Source organism: Aplysia californica, unplaced genomic scaffold, assembly GCF_000002075.1.
Source record: "Aplysia californica isolate F4 #8 unplaced genomic scaffold, AplCal3.0 scaffold00201, whole genome shotgun sequence".
Lineage (NCBI taxonomy): Eukaryota > Metazoa > Mollusca > Gastropoda > Aplysiida > Aplysiidae > Aplysia > Aplysia californica.
Window position 1 is genome coordinate 741,308 of NW_004797471.1, and position 11,594 is coordinate 752,901.

At 39.3% G+C, this 11,594-nt stretch overlaps 1 protein-coding gene across 2 annotated transcripts in view; it reads left to right on the forward strand.

Annotated features, from left to right (window-relative positions):
• The window catches only part of LOC101849538, a 16,993-nt gene extending 5,899 nt beyond the window's left edge, over positions 1 to 11,094 (forward strand). For both annotated transcript variants that reach the window (XM_013082955.2, XM_013082954.2), the window contains 3 exons: positions 3,246 to 3,882; positions 6,118 to 8,159; positions 9,848 to 11,094. In XM_013082955.2, coding sequence (XP_012938409.1) covers positions 3,246 to 3,882; positions 6,118 to 8,159; positions 9,848 to 10,233 — 3,065 coding nt within the window. In that variant the 3' untranslated portion in view covers positions 10,234 to 11,094. The remainder of the gene's footprint in view (positions 1 to 3,245; positions 3,883 to 6,117; positions 8,160 to 9,847) is intronic.
• Positions 11,095 to 11,594: the final 500 nt, after the last annotated feature.

Below are 11,594 nucleotides of genomic sequence, written 5' to 3' on the forward strand. Positions count from 1 at the left end.
CTCTTTCTCTCTCTCTCTATCTCTCTCTCTCTATCTCTCTCTCTCTCTCTTTCTCTCTCTTTCTCTCTCTCTCTTTCGTTCTCTCTCTGTCTCTCTCTCCCTCCCTCCGTCTGTCTGTCTGTCTGTCTGTCTCTCTCTCTCTCTTTCTTTCTTTCTTTCTCTCTCCCTCTCTCTCACCCTCTCTACAGCCCTCTGTGTATAATAAACTACATTCACATAATGTATCATTTACCTCCTCTTACTTGCCTCTTGCATTCCTTTCCTCTGCACTCTAAATCAGCTTATAATCACTGTCTTCCCTCTCTGCTGACCTCTTTTTTTCTAGTCCCCTATACAAATCATTCGTTCTCTAAATACCCGATTAAGTATCCCTTTGCTCATATTCCATTGTTCCTCCTTCATCCTTTTCTTCCAGTATACACTGTAATAATGCTCCCGAGTTAGTTACCCTGTTTGCCTTTAACTCACCATCACACACACACACACACACACACACACACACACACACACACACACACACACACACACACACACACACACACCTTTATACACACATAAACGCACATTAAAATGTTCATGATATTTTTTCAACTAATTAAGACCACATGACCTCCAGTGAGATTGAACGAAACTAAATGTCTTGACACACAAGTGGTTACATTTTACGAAAAAAAACTTGGTTCAGTTGAGGAACAAAACTTCACACATTGTATTAGAGTGTTTGTATGTATAAGTTCTCAAATCTAAATTGAACGCCACGATGGGAGTATAAAACTGTGCAGGAGACAGCAAGAGCACTATCTGCCATTTCTTTAAAAACACAATCATCTTATAACATTCCAACTGAACAATGCACCCGCATATCGTGCGCTCCCCACTCAGAATTTAAAAAATAAATAAATAAATCCAGAATAACGTCACTGTAATGGGTCTACGGCCTTCCATTTCACAAGATTTTAACCCAACTGAGCACCTGTGGAGAAGGATTAATTGTGTTTCTCGTGGTGTAAAATGGTGAAATGGTATGAGTTTAACGCCCCTATCAACACTATTAGGTTATTTAAGTTCTCGTGGTGTGAGACACGGTCCCAGAACCATTTGTGAGGCAGAGTGGTGGAATCAGGCTCTTGTCAAACTAATCAAAGTGAAGAAACTGGCATTTTTCCGCAGGTTTGTGAATATTAAATTATCAAATTTTTGTTTTTTGGCTCATCACCTTTCATGTCCATTAAAGAACTCATTTCTGAGTTGATTTTTCTGAAAAGCGTTGATTAAATGCACAAAAATGTTAATTTTCAGTTACCGCGGACTCTTAAGCTAAGGAAATTAATAAATTTTGGCGGCCACTTTCTCACTAATTTTACCTCTGAAAACAGGTGACCCCCACCTCCTTCTTTTGCAAATATCTCGACTTTTATTTAAGATAAATGGAAAAATTTTTCATCCGAATAAAGACAAGTGAGCAAGCTTTAAGATGATACCAATAATTCTACAAGCCCAAAATTTAACGAGAGCCTGATTCCACCATGCTGCCTCACATTTATACTGCTGCAACGAGGCCTCGTTAATGCCTGAAAAAAAAAACATTTTGTAGGGAGATGTGTGCACTAGATATGCGGGAGATGTACTGATGTACTGTAGGCACATGAAGATCCCACAGCGTACTGATGTGTGACTTTTGATTTTTACCCTTTTTGTCTAATTTCAGTAATAAAAAGAAACCTTTTGCGAAAAAATAATCCTTTCACTCAATCCATCTTTGACATACTTCATACGTGAGGCAGCGTGATGGAATCAGGCTCTCGTCAAAATAATTAAAATGAAGAAACTTGCATTTTTCCACAGGTTTGTGAATTTTTATTAAATTTTTGTTTTTTGGCCCAACACCTTTCACGATCATTAAAGAACTCATTTCAGTGAGGATTTTTTTTAAAGCGTTGATTAAAGGCATAAGAAATGTAAATCTTCAGTTACCACGGACTCTTAAGCTAAGGAAATAACTAATCTTTGGCGGCCATTTTCTCACTAATTTTACCTCTGAAAACAGGTGACCCCCACCTCCTTCTTTTGCAAATATCTCGACTTGTATTCGAGATAAATGGATATCTTTTGCATCCAAATAAAGACAAGTGAAGAAGCTTTAAGATGATAATAATTAACTCAACATCCCCAAAAATTGACGAGAGCCTGATTCCACCACGCTGTCTCACATATTTCAATTTCGAAAGAATCATTATCAAACTTCAGCAAATACGAGCTGATCAAACATATAGAGTGGTACCTTTTTTATCGCTAGTATATATGTATATATTTGTTTGTTTATTTGTTTATCACGAATAAAAAGTATCGGTATTTGAAGCAAAGTCAGTTCCCTTTCGATCCATGCTACTCTTGTATTTAATTTTTTTAAAATTCTTTTTAATTCTTTTTCTTCTGGATTTACTCATTTAATAATGTTTCCTATTTATTTATTTATTTATTTATTTATTTATTTATTTATTTATTTATTTATTTATTTATTTATTGTATATGTGAGACAGCGTGGTGGAATCAGGCTCTCGTCAAAATAATCAAAGTGAAGAAACTTGCATTTTTCCGCAAGTTTGTGAATTGTTATCAAATTTTTGTTTTTCGGCTCAACACCTTTCATGTCCTTTAAAAAACTCATTTCTTTATGGATTTTTTTCAAAAACGTTGATTAAAGGCACAAAAAAGTAATTTTTCAGTTTTCACGGACTCTTAAGCTAAGGAAATAACAAATCTTTGGCGGCCACTTTCTCACTAATTTTACCTCTCAAAAATGGTGACCCCCACCTCCTTTTGCAAATATATTTCAATTTCGTGGTCGAAAGAATCATTATTAAACTTCAGCAAGTACGACCTGATCCAACATATAGAGTGGTACCTTTTTTGATCGCTAGTATAAATTTATTTTATATTTGTTTGTTTATTTGTTTATCACGAATAAAAAGTATCGATATTTGAAGCAATGTCAGTTCCCTTTCGATCCATGCTACACTCGTATTTAATTTTTATTTATTTATTTATTTATTTATATTTATTTATTTATTCATTTATTTATTTATTGTATATATTACTGTGTTTGCAGTTCTTGTCATTATTACTATAACTGATATTCTCACAATTATTTTTACCACTACGATTCTTTTTATTATCAAAAGGATTTTTGATATTAGTAAAGTATAAGTATTAATATGTGACGAAGGCATTCTATTTCTATACAGGAAGACGCCACAGTCCCTTTCCATTCCAAGGTCAGTTTAATCCAGGTTCTGGTTCCTTCCCACAACAAGGGTCAAGTTCTGGCTTTGGACGAAATCCCTTTGGAGAATCCAGAATAGGTACACCCCCAGACCAAAGCCGCACCAGCGCCTTCAAGAACCTTTTCGGGGAGGACATAGGCCAATCAGGAGGCATCTACGGATCCTTTGGAAGACCTCAGGATTCACAGCAGCAAGGCCACGGGTTTTCCTCCTCCAATTTCCCTTTCGCCTCCCCTTCTTCCTCCTCCTCCACCTCCTCCTCTTCCCTCTTCGCCTCCCCCTCCTCCTCCTCCCCCTTCGCCTCCCCCTCCGGCTCTCCGTCTCCCTCCTCTCCCTCAAAAGACAATGTAAGAGGTTCTGCTGCTCGCGCCATAAGCGGACTGGCCAGGAATCGTTCACAGAAGAATCTACTTCTGAATGAAGTCGGGAAATCGGGGAGGTCGGACCCCAGTGTGTACAGACGCCACCCGTTCTCGTCTCTCCGACTCTCTCCGCTGACACAGGTGTCCGGTGTGGCTGTGGCGAGCCCGACTGGACAGTCTCCCTTCTACAACCAGGGCGACTTTGGAGAGAGGCCAGGCTCCAGTGTTGAAAACAGGTTCGCCTACATTCTCTTTTGTTTAGTTTTAGTAAGTTTTACGGCACTTGCAACACTGTCTGATTATGGCGACGTCTTTCCTTTCCAGATAATCGTTCCTTTCTTCCCTCTATCCCCATTTCTCGCATTCTAATGATTGCGTGGTGTTCTGCTGTCTCCTTGTCTTCTTCATCCCGCAACTTTTTTTCCAGGGTCTTCAACACTTCTCATTAGTCAAATTTCAATTTTTGCAAACTTTCTTATTTATTTATTTATTTATTTACTAGCTGGGCCCCCTTTCGATGAAAGGAATGATTGATGTATAAACATCATCTGAAAGTCATTGGCCTACTATATTTTCACTCTACTGGAATGGAGCAACAAATCTTGAGAGAAAAGTGACATATTTATGTGTTTCCAGTTGCCAAACAGTAGATGTATAGATTAATTCTCTATTCTGCTTTCTTGGTTGTACACTCCAGAATTTCAAATGTGTGGTATCAGTGCGCACGATTAGTGGACGGAAATCTCACTTGTTTACAATGGCGTCTTAGAAGATGAACTGTCCCAAGATTAGATCTAAACGAAACTAATGAAAAATTGAAAATTATACAACAGTGACTTCAGACTAAAAAAAACAACTGTACACCCTTTGAATGATTCTGAAACACTATTAATTTTTTCAAATTCGAAAGTTGGGAAGTTTTAGGCTGCAAAAGTGACGGACTTTCACAAATATAATATGTATAGATTCATGTATATATTTATTCAATTTGTTCATTTATTCATTTATACATCTACTAAAAACGGAGGAGAGAGAGCAAACAGAATTTCATCATTTTAACTTACCACAGAGTACCTTTTAGATCTGTTTCTGTTTGTGTAACTGATGTAAATCAATACCAATGTTTCTAATGAGGTAATGTGGTTTAAGCGGTCTGTACGGAAGCCTTTTTAAATATAAATTATACAATAGTCTTTGACGTAATATTTAGTTCACCAAAAGCAATTGAAGTTTATTTTTGAAAATTTGAAAGTCTACACAACACCCTCCTGTAGGGGGGTAATTTTTCTTTACATATTGAGTGGGCCTAAAACGTCCCAGATCTCTCAATAAGCATTGAAATTACGACTGAAATGCTTAACAACTTTTTGAATTGTAAATAACGTAATGTCATCTATTTCAGTCTTTTTAAAAAAAATAGACTCAAAATGCCGACGTTTCATTAAAACCTAAAACTAAAAAGACAGTCACGCAAAATAAGTAATGCTACTTCTGTGATTCTTCTAATGCATAACCCATCATTGTGAGTATGTTGCAGCTCAAGAACATGATGCATAGTGTGGTATGATATGGGTTAAATGTCCTTTTCAACACCACAAGGTTATTTAAGGGGCAGTTAGTCCAGAATTTACTCCATCCCCGATAAGAACGAACCAATTGGGTGAAGAGCAAGGAAAATTTCCTTAACAGAAAAGACACCTATTGGGTTAGTAAAGAGGCATGAACTACGTGTTAACGTCCAATTCCGAAATGATCGAACCAAAAAAAATGGGAAATTCGTGTAAGTGTATTTCATAAGGACACAGCGTCGGACCGGGCTGAGGCTCGAAACCCTGAACAAGCAGTCTTACGAATACGAGTCCAGTAGCCTAATCATTAAGCAACCGACGCCGATCCCTTTAAAAAAACCATCCTGAAGGGTTTTCGAAAAAAAATCGTCTGTATTGTGGTTCAGTGTGTTACCACTAAGTGAGTTTTTAAAAAATTAAGTACAGGCTCAAGGCTTCTTTGGAACATTGTCAGGTCATTCAAGATACCCTAAGATTGATCAGAATATTGAACAAAGGTGCTCCCATCAACACAGTTAGATCATCTAGGTGAGCTTCGACCCTGCCTATCAAAACAGAACCAGGCTGAAAGGAATACACTCCCAAAAGAGAGACGGGGTATTCGATTTTAAAGACTCCCCACAGGGGAATCAAACTCAGATCTTCTGCATGGGATGACGAAGTGCCTGATTGTTAAACTACAGATGCTGGCATATAAGAGATTAGACTCCTTAATGTTGCGCCTATATACAAAAATAGCCAGGTCCAGTGGGTGAAGAGCTTTGAAAAATTCCCAAACAAGTTTTTGAAACGCCAAATTGGAAATTTAAATTAGATCACCCGCACCTTTGTTCAGTTTGATATCCACTGAGCTAACGGTCCACCCAGACTATAATTCATTTTTTCTTTCCTTTTACCTCTTAGAGCACTCAACTATCGACATAGGGACCCGTTCGAGCGACCAATCAGCAGGTCGGTATTCCCCCTACCTAGCGTCAACGAACCAATCAAGCTCGACCTCGCCAAGGATGAACAGAAACGCGTTCACTTCGCTAAAAAGAACAATAAGTTGCCGCCTGCTCGGAAGTTGACAGACAATGATGACGGAAGGAACGTCGAAAGGCCAAGTTTGATCACAAACGGACCAAGTTTGATTGCCTCCCCTGGAAATGGGAACTGGCAGAAGGTGCCGGCCGTCCCCAGCTTACCCAAAGTCCAACTGCCAGAAAAACCATTAGAAACAAATCCGATTATCGGGAACAAAAGTGTTTCTAACACTAGAACACCTAAAGACAATGTTGTTTCTGGGCCAATTTCGGGTTTAAAAGAAACCGTGGAAAAGGATATTCCAGAACTGCACACAAAGATCTCAAATGAGTTTAATCAGGAAGAGGAACGAAAGGATCAAAAGAGCGAGACGCGACCAACTGATGTTATTGAATCAGTTCCAGGGAAATACTTAAAAGCTGAATCGGAGAGTGGAAGAAACGAAAAGGAAGCCGACATTGGCACCGATGTAATATTCCTGGACTCTCAAGGCACTGGAATTATTTCAGGAACACGTGAAACAGGTGAATCAACCTCCAGAGAGAAACCCCAAGCTAGCTCTGAAGAAAATAATGCTGATTCAGCTATAAAGTCCCCTGATCTAAATAGTTTTCAACGTGGGCAGACTGGTAACGGGAAGTCTGATCCAACCCCTAAAGGAAATTATGACATCACTGTTTTGACTGACGAAGAGATCACCAAGCAAGCAGGCGATGTAGCAACCACCTCCCTAAATAGCCCTCAGCTGTCTGGAAAGGATGACGTCACCCCTGGAGATTTGCCCGCCACAAAACGTGTGGTTGAGCTCACGATAAAAGACGGGACAGAAGAAGTGGTGTCCAAGAAGCGCCGTCTACCTACTGATCATGTTGGGTTTATACTTACCGATGACTTATACGACGACACGGATGATAACAAAGATGATGGCCTTAATAACAATTATGAGGACTTTGATGATTTTGATGACGATGTTGGTAGTTATGACATCAGTAAGGATGCAGACTCCAAAGACAGTGAAAATACAGCATTTGGAGACATAAATACAGGGGCTTCGAGTACTATTCCCTCACCACTCACTGTTGGGTCGCCCTTAACAACATACCCTGACCAGGACAGCAGAGTAGGAAAGACTGCATCAGAATATGATTCGTCTTCTCCAAACCTGGAGGAACGTCCCGCGGTAGGCTCGGGCTACATGGTATATGGTTTGGATGAAGATCCAGACTTTAAAGAAGGGCATAGAGAGAAAGATGAATTTGTGTATCCAGATTTTTCTGAACCTTCAAACCAAAACAACAATGATGTATCTGCAAGCAACCAGCAGGGTCAGGATTTGGGTAAAGACGACGAAAGCCCTAATGATTCTATGATCGAAAAAGCGATGAAAAATGCGCACATAGAAGAAGAGCACGTTAACCTAGACAATTTGAAGGATTATCAAAAAGATTTTGTTGATGACGATAACGATGGCGTCGATGAAGGGGGTACAAACGGCGATGGAGTCACAGATTTTAACGATTACAACTTCGACACATTCGGTGAGAAAGATTACATTTTTGGCAATTACGATAATGACGATGATGAATACAGCATAAACACTGACCCAGATGCCTTGAACTTTGATCTTCTCAACGCTGGGGAAGGTAATATTAACATCAAGAGATCAAGCAAAGCTTTTAAACCGGAGTCCAAAACGGTCAGAAATTTGAACGATGGGTCGCAAGATGGGCTGACTTCATCCAACAAAGCACTGGGTTCCAGAGACACTGCGTACACTGTACCTCGGAATAACAGAGACCCTACAAATTCCGAAATTTCAGGCTCAGAATCCAGCAGTACAGGAGATGATGCAGAGATCTCTGACGTGAACCACAGGGATGATAAAACAATTTTGGAGGCAGAGGACGATGTCCCTTCTGGTAAGTCCACTTCTTTATTTTGTTTTAAATAGTAAAGCTTACATTGCACGATCGGATATTGGGTGTTTCTCTCTCTCTCTCTCTCTCTCTCTCTCTCTCTCTCTCTCTCTCTCTCTATCTATCTATCTATCTATCTATCTATCTATCTATCTATCTATCTATCTATCTATCTATCTATCTATCTGTCTATCTACCTGTCTATCTATCTATATATCTATGTGTACGCGTGTGTTTGTGTGTGTGACTCTCTCTCTCTCTCTCTCTCTCTCCCTCTCTCTCTCTCTCTCTCTCTCTCTCTCTCTCTCTCTCTCTCTCTCTCTCTCTCTCTCTCTCTCCTTGGGTCTGTTTTAGAAGCATTTATTTACGGTACCAACACACACATTGCGCAAGGTGGGTAAGTGAAACGCCTTACTTGATCATTTTACTTATCAAAACAGAAGAGAAGTAGGCCCAAAGTCTGCATACTGAACACAGGAGAAAAACGTTGCAGAAAGGATGACAACATTATTACATGTACAATGATTATATACTTATAATGTCTGTTCCGGTTTTGTTAATTTGGTCTTTTTCGTTTCGAACTTTGGATCTCATTTTGTTAACAAAATTATTCTTTAGATTTCTTCGCAACTGCCGTTACTTTTCTGTTATTGTCATTTTGGCTTCTTATGCTCGCACGCACGGTGTGTGTGTGTGTGTGTGTGTGTGTGTGTGTGTGTGTGTGTGTGTGTGTGTTTGTGTGTGGATGTGTGTGTGTCGTCTTGAAAATCGTGAACATTTCCTCTATGACATTTTGTTCCTTAGCAAAGCCCATATACACCCTTCCAGTTATATCAACTCCACAAATGCTGTCTATTTGGACAACCCCCACCCCCATTGTCTCCAGAAACAGCTCCATACTGTAAGATGCACAGTGTGTGTGGCTTTGAGCACTCATGGTTGAGTGGGTCCTTGTGTTTGGCCACCACTGAACATACATTACGAACGACGCGTTTAAATGTGTCGTGTCGAAAGGGACTAGTGGTTCTCGGAATTCCAGAAGTTAAACAATATTTTCTTACTCTGTGGGAGAACAGAAATATTGTTTAAAGGTTACAGGAATGGAAAGATTACATTTTAAAAGATAAAAGGAAAGGAAAAAACAAATCAATCAATTTGTTGACTTTCCTTACAAGATCTTTTAAATTGGTACATTTTGCATTTATAGGTGGTTTTTATAAAAGCCATATCCGTTTTCGAAAATAAGTTTCTTCTTTGTGAATTTTATGCCCAACAAATTCCGTTTGAATGAATTATTTCTGTTCCAAATAACAACTTTTAAGTACAAATTCTGAGTGAGATATTTAGAAAAAAAGGTTGTGCAGTTGCTGGGTTGTTTGGGTTTGGGTTTTATTGGATCACCCTGTGGATGCTCAATCTTACCAACCCTATGCTTAGGTCGCGTGAAAACATAAGAAAATAAAATCTGGACGCTGACGGGGATCAAAGTCTGGACCTCCATGTAGACAGGTGATCACCATTCCTGTTGAGCTATTATACTGTGCACACAGAGCCTAACCATTATGTCATGTGTCTTGTATACAGTTTTTTTTTTTGGTCATTTGTTGATCGGAAAATGCATGCATTATGCATCTTTATTTTTTCTACAGATTTAATTTTAGCTAACAATATCACTCTTCTTTTTCCTTCAGATTCAGACCAGGAGCTCACAGATGGCTCAAAATCTGCTCTCGTCAAAAAAGAACCTGTTTATAAAGACGATTACTACGATGACGATTCCAGATTTGCAGACTACGAATATGTGTACACTCCACCTTCCACCAGTGGCTTTCCGACTACATCGAGATTCGGAGGGTCGTCTCCGGCATTTATCCGATCCCCTTTCAAGTCCATGTTTGGAAAAAGCGTGGACCAAGCTGAGAGAGGTTCGTTTGGCTCTTTGTTTCAAAGCCTGCCTCCGCCAGGGGGCGTTGGGAGTGGCAGGGCTGGAAATAGAAAAGGTTTATTCGACGAAAGGCTGGGACAGATCATAGAACGAAGACCGAGTCTAGACTTGTTTGGGAGAAGGAGAAAGTGAACAGTTAAAGTATGTGCCGTGTTGACAAGCATGAGATACCCCAAAAAGCGCTCCATGAGGAAGTGAAGCCAAAATCTTTCTCAAAATGAATACTGTGCAGTTTTGGTAAGAAAATTTAATGAACTATACTTTGAGCAATTTAAAATATGCTAATTATCATATCATAATTTTATTGCTACCGGTTTTGCTGTAGTCGTTCAGCTTAAAACAAATATATACAAATTTATCCCAACAGAAATTGTTTAAATTACTTGTTATGGTTCTCTGCATATTATAAAGTTACACTACCTTCTTTACGTCGCTGTAGTTCAAATGTAGAAGTCATGTGTGTGTGCGTGTTATTTCTTTGTTATTGTTAATTTAACTAAAGCATCGGGCATGGGAGGCAATTTGTTAGATGAAGGACGAGACAATGGCTGGCACACTTTTCGAATTCGAACTTCGAACAACTGATTCTTGGCCAATTTTATAGCATGGCGTAAGTCGCTTGGAAGAGAAAAGCTTTGAAATATAAATGGTTTCTAGGTCCTCGGATATTTGAACACGGGTAACATCATCATCAGAAAGCTGTAGATACTCAAATTATGAGAAATTGATGACGCGTTGCCTGGTTATACGACAACACTAGAAGATGCGCTGTTATGGGATGTAACTTCATTATTGAAACAGGTTTTTCAATTTTGTTTTCTCTATCAGAAATTTTTAAAGGCCTACAACAACATGTGTACACAGCGGCAATAAAACTTTCGACTTGGAGAGAAGCCTGCAAGGTGCTTATTATTTAACACATGAAACCAAAAATTGACACAGACATATTTCAAAGTATGTCAAAAAAGTGTATCGCCCTTTGTTTTGTTTTTTATCATGTCTCATGTGGTGGCACAGTGTTAAGCACACACTGTCACCCTTTGATTTCAAATGTTCACGTCTGTAACGGGCATTGTGACCCCTTGCAGTTCTGCAAACTCAGCACGTTCTGCACATTGATAAAGTCTGGGGGGGGGGGGGGTTCTTTTTCTAAAATAAATTATTGTGGCAGTCAATTCCACTCACGAATCAAAGCTTGTCCCGATCGGTGTACAATGTTAATGTCGTTTTGAGAGCTCACTTTTTGGGCCCATACAGATCAAGCGTAATTATTGGAAAGATGGCAAATGTTGGTCATAACAGGGCTGCCTTGTTCGATGTCCAAAAGTGTTTTAACGCCGTTGTATCTTTATTTCGGTGATAACTCTTCCAATGTTTGCATGAAATTGACGTGCAGAGCTGGTCGTTCTGAAAAAGCGATATCGAAGATGCCAGAGCAGTATCTGTCTGTCTTCCTGGTCAGTAATGACCTGTGGTCTGCCTGGTCTTGGTCT